This window comes from Calidris pugnax, unplaced genomic scaffold (assembly GCF_001431845.1).
Source record: "Calidris pugnax isolate Ruff unplaced genomic scaffold, ASM143184v1 scaffold89, whole genome shotgun sequence".
Taxonomy (NCBI): domain Eukaryota; kingdom Metazoa; phylum Chordata; class Aves; order Charadriiformes; family Scolopacidae; genus Calidris; species Calidris pugnax.
The window spans coordinates 190575-213596 of record NW_015090865.1 but is presented as its reverse complement, the minus strand read 5'-3'; the positions used below and the strand labels follow the sequence as shown (position 1 = coordinate 213596).

The 23022-nt window shown below is 39.3% G+C and overlaps 1 protein-coding gene across 1 annotated transcript; it reads right to left on the bottom strand.

Annotated features, from left to right (window-relative positions):
* Positions 1-823: 823 nt before the first annotated feature.
* ENO4 (enolase family member 4) lies at positions 824-20718 on the bottom strand. Its single transcript, XM_014945210.1, has 14 exons — positions 20560-20718; positions 18238-18366; positions 16844-17034; positions 16256-16398; positions 13876-14045; positions 13529-13660; positions 11987-12052; positions 11183-11248; positions 9510-9677; positions 7605-7730; positions 5643-5838; positions 4599-4666; positions 3915-4032; positions 824-1137 (listed from the first exon to the last, which is right to left on the bottom strand). Exons 1-14 carry the CDS (start codon positions 20716-20718, stop codon positions 1034-1036), a joined length of 1836 nt encoding a protein of 611 aa, XP_014800696.1. The 3' UTR covers positions 824-1033.
* Positions 20719-23022: the final 2304 nt, after the last annotated feature.

Here is a 23022-nt window from a genome sequence, read left to right as displayed (position 1 = left end):
GGCGTTTTTGCATGTTTGCTAAGAAAATCTTGGACTTGATCTTGTTAATGAACTGCATATAATTCCTAAACTTGGGGAAATTTGTCTCTGGTAGATATCTTCATTTCTGGGGGCAGTTGGTTCTGGTGGTTAATTTTTGACTTAAGTATCTGTTACACTGAATTCAAAATAAGGGGAAATTTGTCTCTGGTGGATATCTTCATTTCTGGGGGCGGTTGGTTCTGGTGGTTAATTTTTGACTTAAGTATCTGTTACACTGAATTCAAAACGCACCGTTTTATATCCGCATTTTTCCTCGAATCCCTGCTGCTGTATTATACATTCAAATTTTCCGATGGTACGAAACCCGCGAGTTTTTTTAAGAAGTATTTCTTTGACTTCAACCGTTTTGTTACCTGGGACGTCAATTATTTATTTATCTTCTCACTGTTGCTTATTAAAAAGACTCCTGACAAGTTTCCCAGAGCCTGTGGAGCTGAGTTGTTATTCCCTGCCTGCGACCAAGGCAGCTCCGACGGGAGCGACGTGTCCCTCCTCGGCCAGACCCAAGAGCAGTGTTTGAGGGGGCGTGGGGGGATGGAGCAGCCTTAACAGTCAAGGCCTTTGTTGTTTGTAAAATGTTGGTTGTTTTTTCATGGGTTTTTTTTTTTTTTGGTACTGTTTGTCAATAGCTCGCTCTTTGTATGGAGAGAGACTTCCACTATTCCCAAAACAAACGTTTAGCTTGGGATTTAACACAGAGGTGTTTGTTTCGTCAGTTTGTAAACACAGCACAGAATTTTGGGGCTTTTTCAAACTCTTGCCACCGCTCCGTTAACTTGGTTTCAGCCAAAAGCCATGGTCTCCTGGGAAAAAGAGAAGGTAGTATTTAAATGCTTTTAAAAACATTTAGCCAAAGGACTTGAAAATAAATGGATTCAGAAGTAGTTAATATGTGAGTTTATTACTAGAAATTATATTTTTTTTAGAAATTTATCCAAACGTTAATGCTGACAACATAAGTCAGCGTGCTGTTCCCTGGGAGCTAAGAGAACTATGGAGGCAACACATCCTGCTTTGGGGGAGGAAGTACATCAGAAGGTTCTTCTTCTGGCTGTGATTCTTCAGCAAAAGCAACAAATTCGAGATTTGCTTCACCTGAAATAGAAAACAGAAACTCATGTTTGCTGTGATCTGGTTTCTTGTGATCTTCTCTCGTGCACTCAGGTTTTGTTTGTTCGTTTTTTTTTTGAATGCCTCATGATCATAGACTCATGGAATGGTTTGGGTTGGAAGGGACCTCAAAGATCGTCTCATTCCAACCCCTGCCCTGGGCAGGGACACCTCCCACCAGACCAGGTTGCTCCAAGCCCCATCCAGCCTGGCCTTGAACCCCTCCAGGGATGGGGCATCCACAGCTTCTCTGGGCAACCTATTCCAGCATCTCACCACCCTCACAGGTAAGAATTCCTTCCGAATATCTCAATCTCCCCTCTTTCAGTTTAAACCATTACCCCTCACGGCTCCACTCCCTGCTGAAGGGTCCCTCCCCACCTCTCCCGTAGGCCACTGTTAAGGCTCCACTTCATGCTCCAAGAGTTTCTAAACACCTTTAAAACTCTGGGCCTCAGAAAGAAAGGGGTGACAGTTCTGCACTTCACAGAATTAGGGGACGGTGCGGTGCAGGTTGAGCTGGGATGGTTGTTGTGTTCCCTTCTGCACCGACCATCTCACCTCCGTGTCCTCTTTTTGAACACCCCCCTCCTCTGCCCTGGTTCCCTCTCACCAAAGTCCCTGTGCCTCTTCCTTCCCCAGCCTTTAACAGCTCTACAGGAGCCCAGGTTTGGATGTTGCTCACTGAATTACCACATCACTTTTCACTGCTATTTTTCCCAATTCTGTGATGCTCCTTCCTCCCTGTCCTCACCACCCAACTCCCTGTTTTGCCACCTGCACAACACCCACCCCATCATAGAATCATACAATTGACATCACTTTTCACTGCTATTTTTCCCAATTCTGTGATGCTCCTTCCTCCCTGTCCTCACCACCCAACTCCCTGTTTTGCCACCTATGCAACACCCACCCCATCATAGAATCATAGAATTGCCCAGGCCGGAAGGGACCTCCAAAGGCCATCTAGTCCGACCCCCCCGCAGTCAGCAGGGACACCCCCAACTAGACCAGGTTGCCCAGGGCCTCATCGAGCCTCTCCTTGAATATCTCCAGGGAAGGGGCCTCAACCACCTCCCTGGGCAACCTGTTCCAGTGCTCCACCACCCTCACAGTAAAGAACCCTCTCCTCATCTCCAATCTAAATCTGTTCCCCTCCAGCTTGAAGCCATTGCCCCTACTCCATCATGGAGTACATCTCGGAGATGACACCGAGTATGTTACTTTTGGGATAAGTGATGGCTGGTGGGGGATCTGGCCTGCAGGCAGGTCACACGTGCCCTCCAGGTGCAGCTGGAGTTGGGGCAGAGCCTCCTCCACCACCCCCAGGCTCCCGGGGCGAGGGGACGGGCAGCAGGAGTGCCCGGGGTGAGATGCTGCTGCTGGGCCCAGCTGCGTGCCCCGCTCCCCCGCTGCTGGGGGGACGCCCGGTGGGTCAGTGTCACCTCCCATCCATCATCTGCTCACAGAGTCCTCTCCTCCTCCGCTCTCCAGCGTATTCCCCAGCCCGGCCAAATGAGGAGCTTGGTATGCAGCTCAGCCCCACAGCCCCGCACGGCCCTCTCAGTGATTTAGTCACCAGATTTTATTTCTGCCAAACGATTAACGGCATCAGGAATCATTGCTATTTCATTTCACCAGATACAGGTTCAAATATTTGTCAAACTCCAGCTCTTTTGTTTAGACTGCACCATTGGAAGAGGGACTATATTAATACCGCTGGGGCTGTTCAAATTCACAGTTCTATAATTAGCTGTCTTGTTTTTGAAAAAGTGCGTTCTGTGAAGCCACTTTCTTAGTGAAAAATAATTTCTGTCTATGTTTCTATTTTTTGCAATGATTGCATATGAGCAAGGGGGAGCTTTCAAGAACTCAGAATATTTTCAGTCAAAAAATTTTTTAAATAAAAACTTTGTTCTACAGCGTGCATGTCAAGAGCTGCTATCCTGTGCACAGAACATTGAAAATGATTAGAAAAAAAGAGGGCAAAACGACTTAATTCTCTTTCATTTTTTTCTTTTTCTTGGGCACAATAAATTCTTGCAAACCCTTTCCTTCCTTTCTTCCTCTCCTTGTCTCTCTGCCTCCCCTTCAGACTCTGTGCCTTTATTCTGCCTTTGATTGATACCTGAGGAAGGGAGAGGTGTCTGTAATGAACTGCTCTGCATTGCCCAGCACAGAGCAGGGTGTGCAGGGGAGCTGCAGCTCCTGCACCGCCGGCAGATGCACACAAGTGCCTGGGGCTGAACGTGCATCCCTCAACTTGGCGTTTCCTTGGGCTTCATTTAGTGCTTCCCCCTGCAATTGTAGCTTTCCAAACACATTTTGCTGGAAATGTAACGCACAAAAGCGGGCGGTGAAAAGAAGTTTTGTTAGCAATATATGTTTAGGGGGTTGAGGGAGGTGAGGTATTTGGCCTAAAATTCCATTTTGGCAGCTTTTCGGCGTGTTATATGCATGGTTTTTGTTTTGTTCCCTTTTGCACTGTGAGCTTCAAGACTCCAACCAATTAATTCTGGAAAAAAAGCTTAATGTAGGCTACTCCTCAAGAAGGGGTCTATTTTAACATTCAGTAAACAGATAATCCATTAGGACAACAATATACATTGTGGCAAGTGCTATCCTAGGTTTTTTTTGTCAGCGCTTATTTATAGCCTTTTGATTTCGCTTCCCTCCTGGGGTGCAGTTTCAATCATTCTCCCTCCAATCTTTGTGCCCGTATTCATTGCAAGCTGAAAACAAAGTAAGAAAGAAGCTCATACGTAGCCTGCTATTCTTGGCCAGTTCTTCCTCTATAGCCAGAAGGCGGTTGTATTTGGTCACCCTTTCTCCACGGGAAAGACCTCCCAACTTGACAAACCTGGCACCCAGTCCCACAGCCTGAAACGAGAAAGGGAGGATTTTAAAACTACACCCTTTGGGAAGTGAAGCCCTTCTTAATTATTCAACGCGGCATCCTACTTCTAATTTAACACCCTCATCTTTCTACAGATAAAACCCCCTCCTTTAAATAGAAATAAAATCTCTCAGTGCAAGGTTTGGCGGATGCAAACAATAATTTTCACCGGCGTATGAAATGAACTGTTATTTGCAAATGTAGCTTTAATGCAAAAAGACTACATATATTAGTGTTAAGAATTTTCACCTAAAATATTATTACTACTCAGAAACGTTTTAAGTAACTCACATTTTTTTATAAACTAACGCGACCTCATAGACCATCCACACTTTTGAATATACTCCCTGCTTTGGCAAATTTCCTGTGTGTTCTCTTTAAGCTCAAAGATTAACTCTCTGTGGGGAAAAAACCAACTCTCTAGAAAAAAGCCCATTTTGTAAAATGCTGTTTCTGTCTCAAGCAGAAACAAGCTCTCTCCTTAAAAAAATAGTTCATGTTAAAAGCAGCGTTCTGGCAATTCTGCAATTGAACAGCTTTCAATACTTACCAGATCCACAAGGCTGTCATCAGAAGATTCTCCATCTGGACTTCCTAATATGGTAATATGTCTTTGACCTATATATAACGGGGGTGTAAAACCTTCATTAGTGTATATTTTAGATATTTGACACACAAATTGTTTGGCCTTTTCATTCTTTTTTTTTACCTTTGGACTATCTAAGCCCGAATGCAAACAGGAGTAAAACCAATGAAACCCATGGCATAAAGATGTAAACTGTGTTAGTTTGTTACATTAATGTTACCTTTTATTTTCAGCGTGGTTAAGGGAATATCTAACCTTCTGCTCAAATTTCTCTCTCTAGCTGATGTGCCTGGTAATGTATTCTACAGGCAACGAGGCTGTTCTATTTATTTCAAATGTGCTCCTTACTACAGTAATGATTTTTTTTCGCTATAAAAAAAGAGTTTACCATCATGACTGAATGAAATCTTTAAGTTGCTATTTACTGGCTTTGAGATAGTGATTCTGGGCTTTTTGAAGGAATAAAGAAGGAACTTAGATATATTAAATCTGCCCGTCTGTTCCTCAGGTACAAAAATGAATAAAGAAAAAATGATACAAAGAGAAATCTTACATATGAAACTGCACAAGTACTGTTAGCACAAAGGCTCAATAATATCTAGTCAATAGTCTATGTAAACTGCAATTTTAAATGTTTTGGACTTATTTGGATTTCTTAATAATTCATGCTAGAATTAGCCAAAATTCGGATTACTCAACTATATCTTTTTTTAAATTTTGTTTAATTCTGGTATTGAACTGGATGACACTTAGCAGCGGTGTCAAAGGGCACCCACTTTCAAAACATCCACAATGTATTAATTTACTACAGATGAAGCTTTAAATGCTGTTTTAAGCCCCAGAACAGAGATTTGTGAATCAAAACGTGAATTTTAATTTCTCCCGGCAAGCGCTTTCTAAATTAGAAGTGCCAATAATTAAATAAAAAGATGTGATATTTACAGGTGTAGCAACAGTATTTATTGACTTGTAGGGGGTGAAAGTCAGCCCTTTCCCCCCTCTACTCACCGTCCAGAAGCCCAGTAAGTTCTATGAGGTCTGATACCTTGGTTTGGTTAATATATTTTAGGACAACACCACTGCACCTTGGTGTGTTTATGTTTTGGTCAGTTTTAAGTTTGGAAATATGTGTGGCAGCATCTTCAGCAATCAGGTAACATTTGGAACCAAGAGCACAACATATGTTATTCCATTGCTCTCTGTCCTGCAAAAACAATCCAGCAAATAACCAGAGTTAAAAAAACCTAAACTGAATGAAATGCTCATTGAGGAGGTAAAAATTAAAAATAAAATAATTTTGATTTAATCCTAAAGACACCCTTCACATACACATATTGTATTTTGTATTGTATTTTAAATCTATCTACCTAAGAAAAACATATCACTGGAATTTTGCTTGGATTTGAAGATTTTGCTAGAAAACATAAATTCCAATCTGGAATTAATCAAAGCTGGTTGCATACAAGTATAGTTTAAAATATTTCAAATTAAATGAACTGTAGCAGTTTAATATTTTGATTTCCTTCCTGAGATGTGTTTAATTTTAGTGGAATATAAAAAAAATAATTATTGTTTTATTCAGAGGACTCATTCTTGTGTTAATATTTCAAGTGTCATAATATCTGTTTGAATATGAAATAACGACAGAGGCGGCAGTCATAGAATCAATGACACGTATCATGACAGGATGAGCAGAGCTCTAAGACTGACCCATAACAGTGTTCTATGTCAAACTGTACTTCACTGTCTCTTGTAATTGTCCTGCAGATTTTCATATTGCAAATACGTTTGTTCACAAGAATCCCCATGGAAGTTTGCAGCCCTGGCAGGAGTGGGGAATAATCTGGTGGTTTTGAACATGGGCAATTCAGCGAGTCAGACTGAAACAGTGCAGGGGGGCAAGGTTAACTGGAGTGAGGTAACAATAAACAGATCCTCAAAAAATGAACTTACAAAGTTCCAGTTAAGGACAGAATCAGGTGGATTTTGCAGTTGATCTGTTTTAGAATTATTGATTCAGGCACTGGGCAGATTCACGACGACAACAGCACTTTGCTTCCCCTTTCAATCGCTGTCTTCATGTTTTGTTCATGAAAACAAACCCCACGTATTTATTTTAAAGAAGATAAAGTGTGCAATTCAACAGCAAGAGCAAAGTTTTATTAAGTTGTGCAATTGCAGAATCTAAGTCTACAATTGTAGGCTCTGCTACAATGAAGATTTTCTATTTTTTTTAATACATGGAAACTTAATCTTATGTATGCATGCTATTAAGATTATGCAATGTTTGTTTCATTCATCTATAACATGCTTAATAGTATTCTACTTTATTTTGTAATCTATAAGCCACACTAAATTAATTCCTCTAACTTTGCTCAGAGTGGTAAATACCTGGTGCCTTCCTACCACTTTAAAAATTCTGGGGAGCCGTGCTGCCAGTGACAGGTTTGTTCCCACTTTGGGTCTAAATCTCAATCACAAAGAATAGCAGCAATAATTTTTTGAGTGATTCTAATATACAACTATCTCCAAATTTCAGCTTCTCCCACATAATACAGTATCATTTATATATTACTTGAATTTTATAATTTGATTTTATAATTTGTATTATTTGTTTACATAAGCAGGGAAATGTAATAAAAATGACAGTGGTTTGGCAAGCAGAATCAGGGGGAAAAAAAGTGTTTTCTTGTAATTCTTTAAAATATTTGTACTGCCCGTATTCTGTTCATGCCAAGATTATTTTCCATCAGGAATTATGTCAAAATTATAGAAAAAATATAGAGTCATTGTCAATTACAGATATGCAAATAAATTGTTAAATACATCTTTATAGTGATATTTTTGTGCTTACAGACTCTGAAAACAGAAACTTTGCGTAGTATATGTTTTGTAAAAATGTGAAAAGTTCAGTGATACAGCACTTAACAGTGTTATCTATTTTTCAGGGACTGCACTGTGGTATCTTACCTCTTTTCTTAAGGGATCTATTAATGCAATAATAAAAGGGAATTTATTAATCAGCTCCACATACATGTCAACCATTTCATCAGGACTTTTGAACGTTCCGGTGAGTATTTCATATTTTCCTTTACCCTAGAAAGGAAAAAGCGTAAAAGATAAGGAAGGTAACACTTGAAAAAGCAGAGTAGTAATGTAAGCACACAGATCTTGTGACACCAGTATCTCTGTGAAGGCAGTGGACTGTGTGTTCTTCATTAAGCACACATTCACTTCTCTACTTTACTCGCTGTCAGAGTGCTCAGCACATTGTTAGGGAAAACTCTGCCTCAGTAACAGTGGGTTCTGGTGGGCTCGTGCCAAAGTCTCTGAAAGATGGCACTGCCAAAAGAAGGGAGATCTGCTTCAGCACTTTCTAGGCAACACTGCTAGTTTTAACCTACTTTCTTATAAAGTGAGCAGTATTTGACATTCTTATTAAATCTTGCATGGAAAACCTGACTTTTCACTTCCAAAAAGAGTTAATTTTCTGTGCTTGTTTTCATAAAGACAGTATTGCTAAGGGAAAGGAGTGTACCCTCAGTCCTCAAAATCAAGATATTGTTTATCCTTGCATCTTTTCTCTTTCAAAAAAACCCCTAGTTTAAAACTAGTCTCGTCATTATGGGAAGTATAAACTGCAGTGTATTAGGATTATTCAGGGCACACTGCCAAACTGTGCCAGAATACCCATCGCTTCAGTGACTTTAACAGCTCAGTAACAGAAAGCTACAGAATTCCTAATAATTCACTGGGTAAGATCTTGCTCATTCTAGTACAGGATACAGATATCACGAATTGTCAGGAAAGCAACTGCTTTCACAAAAAATATTAATAAAGGAAGGTTGCTCACTATAGTACACCCAAATACCTAAAATTGTATGAGATATTAAATGGAATAGGAGGTTCTTTTTCTGCTTAAAGAAACCCGATTGGTCTTGGAACAAGCAACAAGAACTTTAAGACTTCAGCTAGAAATAAAAAACTTTGTCAAATAAAAATCTTGAAAAATAAGAATTAAAGAATGAATGTGGATACACGATGAGATGAATGTTTGTGGGTATATACACATACTATAGTAAAAATACATAAAAAGGTCAAGGTAGTTTGAAGAAAACAACCGATGTAGTGTAATAACATGGAGAAATAAGCATCTAGTGGGGTGAAGGAATTACAGAAGTATACTTGTGTAAATTCTTCTTCATCCTTGGAAGCAAGGTGGATAGAAGATAATTATTACATTTATACCTTGTGGTGAAATGAAAAAAAAAAAAAAAACCACCCGGATTTGCCATTTTACAATTTAATTCAAATTGAGATGTAATGTGAAATGAAGCTGGTTTGTTAAAAAAAGCATGTAGTAGGTGCTCGCCCATTAAAAAAGTTTGATATATTTGACACAGATTGATCTGAAAAATCCATATTTAGTAAGTAAACAGGAAAAGGGATGATGCAGGCAGGTCTATACCATTTGAATGATTTAAGTTAAACCATGAAAGTAACAGAGATTCCTGCAAGACAGGACACAAGCTCTAACAGGGGTCTGCCTTGGGCCAGGGAGCCTTATTCCAGGCCAGGTGCCCCACCAGTACACTTTTACAGCTGCGGAGGAGGAATACACCCATTCTCACTGCTCCATCCAGCTACCACAAGATGTCTGCATGGCTCATCCCCTGGCACTCACAACCCAATAACATCCATAATTTATAAATGCAGAGACAGTTCTTTTAGTTTGCTTGATTGCTGCCTTAAAAAATGGAAAAAAAAATGGAGTTAGAAGCTTCTAGGTGAGTTTGCAATGTAATAATAAATACTGTTGACAAATCGCTATATTCCTTTTAAAAACCAACAAAATTGATATTGAAAATAACTTACGTAATCCATTAATTCATGAGCAGCACAATTTATTCCTAAATACATGTCTGTTCCTAGCTCCAGACCTAGATTGCTGCAAGCTGTTTGCATCAGGAGTAGTAGTTGCTCTAGACTATCGTATCCTGTTATTAGGCAACCTAAGTGTGATATTCTTTTTAAGGCTCGTGGCTGAAATTAAAATAAAAATAATCACTTTATTTGCACACATGAATATACAAAATACTTATATATTATTTGCACTATCATTTCAGTCTGCATTCAGTCAACAAAATGTAAATCTGTTCTCAGAAATCACATTGGCAACTTCAAGGACAATTCTCTATGAATGAGGGGTAATCCAGTACTAATGAGCAGAGAGGTAATAGTCCTTGGAAATATGTCTAATCATGTAGTTCTCATTCTTACATGGCCAGTATTGGTTTACAAAAAGGTTTTAAAGGCACTCTTAGCCACCACTGAGTTGTCATGGACACTATGTAAAGGTTTCCAGCGCTGTGGATCATCCATTTGTCAAAAAACCAGTTTTAAACAGTTTTTACTCATTTATTCCCAACTATAACTTTCCTATTAACTCTATGGAGTGTTCCAGAAACACTAGAATCTTCCAAGACTTCTAGAAGGAACAAATTTCATAGAGGAGAATACCTCTAGCACAGCTGCATGGAGTTGCCTGCCTCAGGAACAGTGCTCCTGGACACAAGCCACAAGCAGAGTTGCATTGAGCAAGTATTTCACATGTTGTTGGGGTTTTTGTAGATTTTCAAAAACTGATTTGTCACTTTAGAGTCTGTGAATTTTGGATTATATAGAATGACACTAAAAGTTGCCCAGAAAGCAGCAGGATATAATCCTGGGTTAGGAAGGCACCAGTTTTGACAAGAGTTAGACAACTAACCACAGTGGTTAGAACAGAGGCATAGCTACAGAGCATATATAAATGTTCCTTCACTACAGCAGCAATTCTCAACTAATATTTTAATCATCAGAACGGAGAGCAAAACCTGTGAGCATATATAAATGTTCCTTCACTACAGCAACAATTCTCACCTGATAATATTTTAATCATCAGAATGGAGAGCAAAACCTGCATGGCCTTTCCATCCCATTTAGAAAACTCATCTATAAACCACAGGTTTTGAAGTGATAAAAAAAGATCATTTGAGTCATATAAAATAATGTCCTGTGTGCTCTGGTGAGTGCTGCCCTTTAGCTACTGATTCATGTCTGCCATTATCTATACCCTCAAACAGGAACCAGGAACTTAATGCAGCACGATTAAAAGGGGAGTTATGCTCCCAGTTAGGAAACAGAACAATATGCAACTCGTACAGGTAATAGTTTTATGGCCTACATGATCAAAAGGGCATGCTCTCTGCTGGTGTTACAGGCCTGCAAATGCTCCTTTGGACAACTAACTGAGGTTTCTATATGAGAAAAATGACCAGATGCCAGAAGAATTTCCCCTTTCTGTTATTGTTTCACAGGAAGACAAGGTATAGTCAGAAGAATCCAAATTATTATGTAAAATATGAGCATTTGGAATATTTAAAAGTCTTGCCTCAACCTTTCCAAAATGGTAATGTAGATTAATGTTTAATTTCTGAAGAACATTTTTATTTCCTGCTGTTGTTAATACCTTGCTGAAGGCTTAAAATGAAAATCTCTTTTCTTACCGGAGCTTTCTTTCCTGCATTTTGTGCTTTGCCTTTCTTACTGTCTGCCAGTTGAGGGCTGGACTGCTGGCAGTGAAAGAAGAAAGAAATCAATTCCATGGAAAAGTCAAAAAATGACAGAGAAACCTCAGAATAAAATAAAAATAAAAATAATAAAAAGAAATTGACAATTTTGGTCTAAAGAGACTGCAAATATTTAAGTCAGGAAATAACTTTTGTTTTTTCTTGAATACTGTCAGTAACTATCCAGTTTTATTTTGTGGTGGTAACTCATTTCAATGTTTATTTTTATGTGGGCATCACCCCAACCATCAGTTGTTTTTCAAATGATTCCCACCTAGCCCATCAAAAAACCAGGGGATCTCAGAAATGAGAATCCAGATTCTGTACTTGGAGACACCCAACAACCTCACTTAGCAAAAGCATACGCATATACTGAGACTGATATACAACTACAGTAATAGTACTTTAAATACTTTAAATAATACATGTTGTTTGAGTGACAGACTAAGCAAGATCAAAACTATATATTGTATATCACTGTGACACCACTCACACCCAGAATACTTCTTCATGTAAACAGAAAGTCTTACTGTGCTTAGAACAACGTGTTATTCTGTATTCATTAATTTAATATCCCCAAATGGCCAACATTTTATTCATCAGTCAGAGAAACACCTATTCTGTGCCATGATACTAAGCCTGACAATAGGCTAAACTTTCTGTGTTTAAGCCTAAAAAAACAATAGTTGTAGAAAGACCAAATGAAATACATCCCATTATTATTACACATTGTTACTGTACCACTTTGCCTGGGGATTCCAACAGTCTCATCAATTCTTTCTGAATATCCAGAACTCTTTCTATGCCCTGAAATTAAACAACAGTAATCTTCAAAAGAAAGACAAATTATTTCATTTCATCAGCTTAAATTAGAAGAGAGAGAACACTTATTCTAAATGCAAATCTTAATACAACATCTTTTTTAAAAAAAAGTGATTATAGACTTAACACAATCCCCCCACCCACAAAAGGCAGTCAGGTGTCCAATGATAAAGGGTTAGCAGCAGTGGAATGAACAGGAATATTTGATGATGCTGCTGAATGGGGTGGCAAAAAAAGTAGTCTCTTCTTCCCCAAAAGGAACCCTTCCCAAATCTAACAAGTAAGCAATATCTGGGTCTGTGTAGTATCTGAAAAGTGGGAAGATGTTAATCACTGCTCTCAATTGTGACACTATCTAAGACTTCCTAGCTGGAAACTCTGACAAAATTAAATGTATCTACCTTTAGAACATTTCTAGGAAGCAGGAAAATACCACTGTCTTCATTTTAAATATTGGGGAATGGACAAACACTTCAAGTAAATGAATCTATTGCTTTTAACACAAGACTCTTCCCTTTTTATCTGAGCTAGTAGAAGTTTAATGCTAACTTCCTAAATCACATTTCAGATTTTGTTTAACTGTGCCAGTAAAGGAATACTGAAGGGGGCAGAAGTCAGTCACAGCTGACAACACATCAACACAGGACGAACAGCTACATTTTTCGCACTGCAGCAAACAGCTTGCTACTCCCCCATCAGCACTAGGAGGCATTATGTCTTTGAAAGGTACAGAATCAGCAACCTTATTAAGAGCTCTTGGTGACAATTCTAAAAAGTTAAAGGAAAAGGAAAAAGAAAGAGAATCAAGCTCAGCTATTTGTTCAGGTCACCAGCATACAAAGTAGAAATCACAGCCCTAATGTAGGCATCTTGTGCAGATACATTCTTTAACGCAACACATGGCTAAACAAAAAGAGAGGGTTGATCCAGTCTGCCTCATCCATCCTTCTTGCCCCTTGAATAGATTTTGTTCTGCTTTGTATTCCCGTCTATCTTCACAATTCCATTTTTAAAGCAATTTATTCCCAAATATTTTATACATTCCTGCGAGTTCGTTATGAGTTTTGTTGTTTTGTATGCTCTATCAATCAACTGATACTATTTATAATCCACTAAAGTAAAATCATGTTGTAAACATTAGCATCCCTTATTGTTGTGTAACACAAAATTCCCCTACATCTTCTTCAACGCACTGATTTTTTTGCTCTATACTAACACATACATTTTCAAATTGAAATATTCACATATCTTCTTTTAAATCTTCATCTATTTACTTCTTTCAATGTTGCTGGTGTTAGAACTCTGTACTAACGTTTGTTAAAACTTTGGGCTTGCAAGAAAACAAAAAAAGAAAATTACAGTTTGTAAAGACTATATTGAAAAGATCTATATACTTATATACATATGTAGTTTATATGAAGTCTATAGACTAAATTTATAGAAATGAAAATGAAACAGTACCTGTTTGAGTGACAACTGAACTGGTGGTATAAGCATAACTTCTTTCGCAAATTTCAGTTTGGCAGGTGGAATTTTTTCACAGTTCAACAGAGTAACCATTGGGAGTGGCAGAGTCATTTCTTTAGGTAAATCCTGTAGTTGGGAGTACCGTGTGAAAATAAAAATGTTAAAAATCAGAATAATTTCTATATATTTTAATAATGGCACGGGTTCAAAGATTGCTACAGGGAATGGTCTTAAGGTTGTATTCTATGAGGTATATTTAATACCACTGTTACAAGGGTCAGAATCCTAGAATAATTGTGGTAACTGGGCTAAAATAAACAAAATTACAAAAGTCACATTACCTGATCATGTTTCAGCAGTGCAATATGTAAATACAATGGGATATGGCTAATGGTGGCACCAGCTTTAGCTATAGCAAGTGATGTTCCCCCGATGGCCAAGCTGCCGCGAAGAACTGATTCAATGGGTTCTGCAGGTGGGATCACACTCTCTGCAACTGACACCTTCTTTCCTACAAGACAGAGAGGATCAGCTAAATATTTTCTTGGTTTAAAACATGTGCTTATGTACCACAGCTATATGAGTAAATTCAGAATGCACTCAATGTATTACACAAAAGAGTAAGTTCTTTTTTCAAACTCAATCTTGTCAGTTGTTTTATACAAAATGACCTTACAAGTAAGCGAAGCATCCATCCTCACTCTGGAGTCAAAATAATTTCAAATGCATTTCTTTGGAGATCTTGCAGCCACTGACATCTGTATTTTTATTTACCTATGTTTATATCCAGTAATGTTATATAATTTTTCAGGTTCTTTTTATAAGCATGATTCCAATATTCTTTACAGTCCTCCTTATATGCTCAGCTTCTGCATAAACAACTTGGAAGATTACGTTCTAACCTGCCTGGGAGTGCACAAATTTGATTTCTTCTAATAATGACTGTGAAGAAAATTTAGGCCTATTACAGTTGGATTTTCCAATGAGAAAACAGGTCTTTTAAATATTGCACATGCAGAGTCTTGTTAAATTTTCAAAAGAACTTACTTCTCTTTCAGACAGAGTAGAGTACCTTTTGTCAAAATGCTTGAAACCCAGCAGTTTCCGCTGTCATATTTATTGCCTACAGAGCTTACATGAACATGTACAGTAAGCACCTACGTGAAACCCAAATAAGCCCTCTGGTTCTCAAGAGTCACATGCATTGGGCACTGCTTTTGTAAATCTTAGCAACTACTTTGATTCCTAATAGGAGTGCCATAAAAATTTTGATTCCAACAAAATATAAATTTTACAGGATACACCTGATATTTTATGAGAAAATGTTCTTAATAGGACCTTAATTGGATATGTAGATTAGATTAGACATCATTTGTGTACTATATACAGATTCTATACCTTTTACATTGAGGATTAAAAGCTAAACACAGAGATAGTATTAATCAAGTACTGAGCAACTCTGACGAACTGCAGAGTTTTGCAGAGATCCTTTCCACTGCACTGCTTTGTAACCTGCAGAAATTTCAACATAGATGCTACCTCTGAAAGCATCTGCTACTGGAAGTCACCCTCTGAGTGGCCTCCTGTAACAACAAGTAGCTTTACAATCATTGGCTCCTAATAAGCAGGTATTGATTCTAACACGCTACTGGAAGTCACCCTCTGAGTGGCCTCCTGTAACAACAAGTAGCTTTACAATCATTGGCTCCTAATAAGCAGGTATTGATTCTAACGCTAACATTATTACAGTCAACGTTACAATCAAATATAAAGAAAACACAACTAATGAAAACAAGTTATATATGTATCAGCAGAAGCTTGACTGAAAGTATAATATACAACACGATGGTATCTGGGTGGAACTCGACAACTGCAAATGTTACATTTCAGATTAAAGGTGAATTTACTGTGCACATATCTAGCATTAATTGGCAGGGTTTACTGATAGTGTATGACAGCTGAAATGAAACTGGTAACAAATAATAATTTGCCAAAATTTTCTGCCATTCCAATAAATTATAACAGACCTTTTTTTTTTCTCTTTTTCTGAGGGTAAAGTGTACATGGAGGTAACATATGGTGCTTTTTTCTTTGGGTGGTTTTTTTCCAGTCATGTATGCTTGTATACCTGTTTCTCTACTCTCACACAATTTTTCCATTTAGTAGCACCATTTGCTTACATCTTTTTATTCTGTACTGCCCATCATTCACATCTCATTCCCTTACTTCCTTCTTTTTTGCTTTCCACCTTATTTCCTCCTCTCTTCAGTGTTAGCAAGAAACTTCCCTTCCTCCCTCTTTCCATTCTTTCAAACTTCCATCTTAATTCTATTTCCATTTTTCTGTGCAATTCTGTGATTCCCTTTTCTTTCCTTATAATTTTCATTTTTATTCTTCATTTGCATCCTCCTCCATTCTTATTCCTCACTCAGAAGAGTAATAACCTCCTGTCTGATCCAACTGTAAAACAAAGGCAGAAACTCTGTTCAACCAATGCATGTGAATGATGAGAAAACTCTGCATTTTCCCCTCTCTCCTTTCTGCAGCAGAAACTGCTGTGATCAGAAAGAAGGTTGAGGAGACAGTAATCAAACCCTCTGAACATGAGACACTGTGTCATATGTTCAGAAGTGTTCAGTGTCCACAGAATACTTCAGAAAGTATTTTAGCACCCTTATCAATGTCTGTATTACAGAAAGTATTAACAAAATCAACTAAAACCTGTTTTTGCTGCTTTTTTCCCCACAGGTAGTGCTGTTGCTGATGAAATGCATGAAGTAAGGGCAAGAGTGACTTCTGCTGCTTCTTCTTCTTCTTGCTTTTGAATTTCTTTTTTCTCTTCTGCCTGTTTTGTATAGTATTCACTGAGGGAAGACACATAAAGAGTACTGGCTCAAAATATTGTTAGACATGTGACAAGTAGACACCTGACACAGGCTGTAGAACACCCTAATATGTATATACATTGTCTGTGGATAAGCTCAATGCAGAAGACACACATGGGCCTTTGGTACCACTTCCATTCTGCAGTGCAATGAACAGAAGGAGAGTTGCAGTCTGAAAAAAACATCCCCACTGAATTAAACTGGCACTGAATGAGTTGCTTAAACAGAGCCTTTGGCTCATGAACATGTTCAGGGATTTTCTTCTTAGACATTAGGCATTTTTGTATCACAGGTATGAAACCTGTAAAAAACAGCATGATTTTCATATCATAATTATGAAAAAAGCAGGAAATAATATAGTACTACGTATGAGATAGACATCACATATTCAAGTGCAATAATTTGCAAAATATGCGAGACCTACCCAAGTATCTTATCAACTTTACACTGGTCAGTGGGCTCCAAGCCTCTTAACAGTGTATTCAGTGAGTCATTGACCCATTCCACAGCAGTGTTAACAGAGTCCATCCTTTCTTTCTCATCAGCTTCAGTTGTTCCAGGTAAAGCATCTTCAGGTATTTGAGAATGAGAAGATATAACAGTGGAACAAATCCTCTGGAAAAAAAAATGAAAAAAGTCTTAAAACACTAATTTCTAGCTTGCAAATGTCATTTGAAAGACTCGTAAGTTTATGTCCTTAACAACTATAAAAGTACCTGTCTCCAAATCTACTGTTCGCTCCGTTTATCTTTTTTCCTCCAGCACCTTCTTCCTAGCCTCTTATACTTTGTTAATCACAGATGTTTTTCAAATGTCTTGAACTAAATTATAACTACTTAGGCAAAAACCTCCTGACAGATCTGCTTTACACATCTATTTTGTTATCAGAATAGGATGGAGTTATTTTAAAGACCATACAGTCACTAGGACCTCTTTTATTGCAGCTGTAGTAGCCTGTTGTACCATGATTCATCAGCACTCATGCTTAATGCCACCCCCCATGATCAGTTACATCTTGTCTTACTCAAGTAATTTAATCTTATCCTTCTGTACTGCTGAAGAATAAATTCACTTAATGAAGATATAATTTACAAATATCACAGTTGCCTGCATTAATAGTATTAACTTTACATACTGTGAATATCTATGAAATTATATTTAATTCAAGAATGAAATGAAACATAGTTTAACTGAGGGAAAGTATAAATAATTACTCCACAATAGCTAGAGTTGCAAACACAGTATCCTGAATATTTCAGGTTGGGGGAGAGATGGCAATGCACCATTAATTTTGCATTGCAGGTGCTAGATGGATATGTTTGACTTCACGATCACTCACATCAGCCTATTAGCTCAGTGTAAAAAAGTGCCTTCACCTATTCTGTGTTTTCCACCTGTGCTATATTCTTCTGAAACAGACATCATAGAAATAGAAACATGAGGCTCTGAAAATAAATGTTAAAAAAATGTAAAAGGAAAATGAACTGACAGGGCTAGATATGGGGTGTAATGAAAAGCTACACGATCATTGAGACAGACAAAAATTTAACGTATAAAAACGCACTGTTACATCCCACTTATATAATAAAGATAATTATTGTCTAAGTGGTGGAAAATAAAGCTTTTATAGTTGCTGCCACTGTCTAACTTTTCATGACAGTTTTTTTCTAAGTTACAACATTCAGCTGTTGAGTCCCAGAGATTCATAGCCTTTCATTAAAGATGGAAAATAAAATATTCCTTAGGACATGAGCAGAATAATACCTCTCCCTGATATTGTCTTGATAAATAAATAAAACAAGAAGCAGCAGCTCATACCTTCTCATAGTTTTTAACTGTACAGTATATTTCTACTTCTAATGTTGGCTGACCAACTCCATCAAGAACTTTTCTTCCAACTAATTTGCATATTACTGGAGCTTTTGAGAATTTAGAAAAGTAGTTAGCCTTAAATAAAAGAGAAAGAACTTCATTAAAAGTCAATTTCTATGCAAAGAGGTTTTTAATTTCCATTAAATGTATTTCAATCAAATCCACCATTGAGCAAATCCATTTATATGTTCCAGTATTCAAAATACTTCTGTTAACACTGCACATGTACTTCTATACTATCTGCTTAAGAAAGAGATTACAAGGAATGGATCCAACTCATAACTAAGCATGGCAGTCCAAAACCACATCCAGGTTAGATGAAAATGTGTTTTATTTGGCAAAGTTAGTGATGAGTATCAAGGTCTCCTTAAACCTCCTACAAAATAGGCATTTGTCCAAAGTCTACTTGGCTTTACACTGAATAAGAAAATAAGTCAGTAATCCATGGGAAATCTGGGATTTTGTGTTATCAAGTTTTGAGCCCTGCGAGAAAGGTGAAAACCTGGACTTTTGGCAGGCAGTTCTCTTCCAACATGGTCTTTAATGGGCCGGTTGAATTGTCATCATCCAACTATAAGAATATATTCGGGGATCTGTCTGTATTAAAACACCAATGTTGCTTTAAAAAAAGGATTATCTTGTACTTGAGGTTTACTATGTACTTCCTTACTAGTTTCATTCTTTAGTCTGGTATTGGAGATGGTCACCAAATCATGACTTACCAGATGGGAAAACTAGGAAAGACTTAAGTTCTCTTCCAACATGGTCTTTAATGGGCCGGTTGAATTGTCATCATCCAACTATAAGAATATATTCGGGGATCTGTCTGTATTAAGTTCTCTTCCAACATGGTCTTTAATGGGCCTGTTGAACTGTCATCATCCAACTACGAGAATATATTTGGGGCTCTGTCTGTATTTAATAAACACCAATGTTGCTTTAAAAAAAGGATTATCTTGTACTTGAGGTTTACTATGTACTTCCTTACTAGTTTCATTCTTTAGTCTGGTATTGGAGATGGTCACCAAATCATGACTTACCAGATGGGAAAACTAGGAAAGACTTATAGCTGTTTCCTAAGAAGGAACAGGAACATGCCAAACACCAAGCGAGGCTAGAACAGGCATTTCTAGTTCTAGTCCCTTACACTGGTGATGGCAAAACACTTGGAGATGGGAAATAGTATAAGATGTAATGAAATGTTTCATTTCCACAGGTGCTTTCACATCAAAGAACATACTAGAAATTACCGTTTTCAAGAGCTGCTCACTATTGTAGTGTTGGCAACTGTGGCATCACCACTAATAAAGGTTACATTAGGACTACTGTCTACAGCATTTTTCCAACTGGGCACAGATATAATTAAGTTCTAGTTCTAGTCCCTTACACTGGTGATGGCAAAACACTTGGAGATGGGAAATAGTATAAGATGTAATGAAATGTTTCATTTCCACAGGTGCTTTCACATCAAAGAACATACTAGAAATTACCGTTTTCAAGAGCTGCTCACTATTGTAGTGTTGGCAACTGTGGCATCACCACTAATAAAGGTTACATTAGGACTACCGTCTACAGTATTTTTCCAACTGGGCACAGATACAATTAAGTCTGATTCTTGACAGTTTCACTGAGGCTCGTTTGCTTTCCAGGCACAGCTGCAGTGTGACCAGCAGCACCCAGGCTCTTGTTGCCACTGGCCCAAGACACCACCATGCTGAGCAGCAGATTTATTAGGGATGTCCACCTGTGCACTCCCAAGGCAACATACTTCGTTTGTGTGCTGAGGCAAGCAACCAGCACAGAACAAGCCCTGCTGCTGGGGAAATGTATTTGGCCCAGTGTCAAAGTGTCGTTGGTCACAAACAAAGCCACCACAGCCCCCACCCGAGTCAGCTGGAAATTATTTTAAGCTTAATTGTAATCGCAGAGATATCGAGCTCCTCGCATCAACCTGTTGGGTTTATAAAGCCCGTGAGGTGGGGAACACCCCCTTTTCCCTAAGGACAAGGAGGGAGCCCGGGGTCCGGGCACGGAGAGAGCCCGAGGTCCACGCCAGGTAGCTGGGAGGGGGCTACGGGAAGGCCCGGTACAGCGGGCGCCTCGGGGAGCTCCACACGGGGCCAGGAAGGTCCCTGCTCGCCGAGGAGATCCCCCTCCGGTGCCGCTCACACCGGGGGGGTGTCGGGCCCCTCAGCCCGCCGCGGCGGGGTCTCCCCTCAGGAGGACCCCGGTCGGGCGACAGCGCTCTGCTTCCCCTCCCCGCGCTACCAGCTCCCCGTAGAGATCCGCGGGGCGCAGGGGGAAGAGGGCGTTGAGCGCATCCTCCATCCTCTGCGGCACTCCGTGGCCTCGGTAATACTCCGCCGCCTCCTGCCGCGGCCCCATCAGCTGCCGCCGCCGCTCCAGCCGCCGCCCGCCGGGCTCCATGGCGGGGCTGTGGCGGCCGCGGGCCGGGCTGGCTGCTAGGCGACGGCCGCGCCTGTTCTCGCGAGAGCCGCGCGCCCCGTGCCGCCCTCAGGGGGCTCGCGGCGTCCCCTCAGCGGGCTCCCGGCTCCTCAGGGTGCCGCCGTCCCCCCGAGCCCCTCGGTAAACGGCGCTTTGCTTCCCCGGAGCCGCTAATGAACGTCCTGGCCCTGCTGGGCCCGGCCCGGTTGTAGAGCCGGGGGGTGGTGGTTTAGTTTTCTTAATGCCCTGCCGCGTTGGCGCTTCCTTCAGAGGCTGGTTATGGTCCTCCCAGTCAGAATGCCTCCAGCAGGTACTCTTTAGTTTTAAAAGTCTCCGAACAACAAAATTGTGTTAAGATTATCGTCCTGAAAGAGAGACAGATTACGGCTTGTGAAATGTCTAGTGAGGATATAACGCTGCAAAATGCCCCAGTAACTTCTGCGTTTAAAAGCCCTCTGCTTTCAATGAAAGGAAACGCTTCACAACCTAAATGATCATTTTTAGTCTGCAATTTCCTACAGAAACTTTCACTTTGTTACACTGTTCATTGGTAATTTTGTTGAAGTAACTGAAAATGGAGATACTTAAAAAGCTGTTAGCTGCACACTTCCTCAGCTCTAAAATCAATATGTGTAGACCTCTGCTCATTGTGTGTTCACTTCTCTGGGTTGGGTGATAATGAAGAAAAATCCCCACTGAATCATTTTCTTTTCCTTTCACATCCTTCAGAAATAGTATGGTACCTCTCCAGAGAGTTAAACACTTTTTTTTTAAGCTCTTTCCTCAGAAGTTTCTAAACTGACAGTACTCGTTCCTTGAGGAGAGCGGGCAGTGAATCCCTCTGTGGACTCTCCTCCTTCAGAGAGCGGACAGTTGGCTGGGTGGCAGGATGGACTTGTCCCAGATCGGTGTCTCATGCAAGTGTTGGGCCCAGAAAGCTCTGGTTTAACTAAATATCCCTGGAAGAACAGGCTTCTGGAGGTAATGGTACTGGTGTGGTGCTCTGAGAGCATCATCACACACCAGACAGTACAACCTGCCCTAGAGCTGTACCTTCTCGTATGTTTCAAGTGCCTCTGGGTCAGTTTCCCACCTTCTGCCTTTTAAAGGGCTCTGAATAAACTGCATTGTGGGGAAACAGCTTCATGGATTGCTCTATGGGTATTGATCAACCATCTGGGATAAGAAGCTTGTCAGCTTTGCCTTTAGGAAAGCAATGAACTGAAGCAGATTGATACTCTTGTTTATTTAATAACCTTGCACTCTTTTTAAAAAATAGACTGTTTGAAATACTTGTAAGGATTCCCCTCAAGTATTTGTCATTTTTGGTTCACGATCGAGTGAACATTAGATGAATTATCTGTATGGCCATGTAATTTCCATTAACAGTAACAGTAATTGTAAGCATGCAGAAAGAGGATGGCTTATCCTATGATCCTACCTATTATGAAGTGGTTAACTGATTAAGGTTAGGATACTGCAAGCCACTTCATAGCATTGGTGAACTCTCTGCAACCCCATTATCTTCATTAGGCTTGTGTGGGTGTAATTAATTGGTGTTTAGTTAACAGTTTTGTTGAATGAAAAGAATTTAGTTCTATTTCTCTTAGTTTTATTGGCCCCATGGTGCTAACAGGCTAAAGTGTAATTAAAAACTCTCTAATCAAAGTATATGTAGCAAGCCTCAAGGAACAAACCCAGTGAGGAAAAGCATGTGATTTGTGTGACTCTGACATTTGAGAAATGACCAGGTACAAAGGACACCCTATAGTCGTTCTCTTTTGTTTTTAAACAGTGGAGATGCTTCACTTACATCAATGTGTACATTTCACATCTACAAAGCCAGCTGCATAGGCTTGCAATGATCACTTTCCTGGGAGTGTCCAGAAACACAAAAGCCAGTATTTTGATGTCTTCTCAACAGATTTTCTCCAAAAATCTTTTAGATCATATAGTATTTTTGGTGGCTAGAGAAGTGGGTCTTGTGTTTCTTTTGAGAACAGCTGTACCTAATTTTTTATCACCTCTAGCCTTTACTATAACTGTTTTTCCAGGAAATAAATTATGATCAGTTGTTTCTCATTTATGATATTGTATTGTGTGCATTTCTTTTTTTTGCAAGATGTTTTGTATCTCACTTGAGTATTTATATGTGGTGCCAATCTGGGGCACTCTAAAACCAGGTGTAATACAACATGCTTAAGTGCCACATAAAAGATTTGTTTTTTGCTGTTCTAAAATGTTGCTTTAAAGATATAAACTTGCCCCTTAAATCAATTAAGATCA

Bases quoted from the DNA above. Each gene is read 5' to 3' on its own strand.
- ENO4 (XM_014945210.1), bottom strand. From the start codon at position 20,718: ATGGAGCCCGGCGGGCGGCGGCTGGAGCGGCGGCGGCAGCTGATGGGG. The intron at 13,661-13,875 runs GTAATGTGACTT...TCCCAACTACAG, and splicing joins CACTGCTGAAACATGATCAG to GATTTACCTAAAGAAATGAC. The intron at 1,138-3,914 runs GTATGAGCTTCT...TTTCTATTTCAG, and splicing joins GGCCAAGAATAGCAGGCTAC to GTGAAGCAAATCTCGAATTT.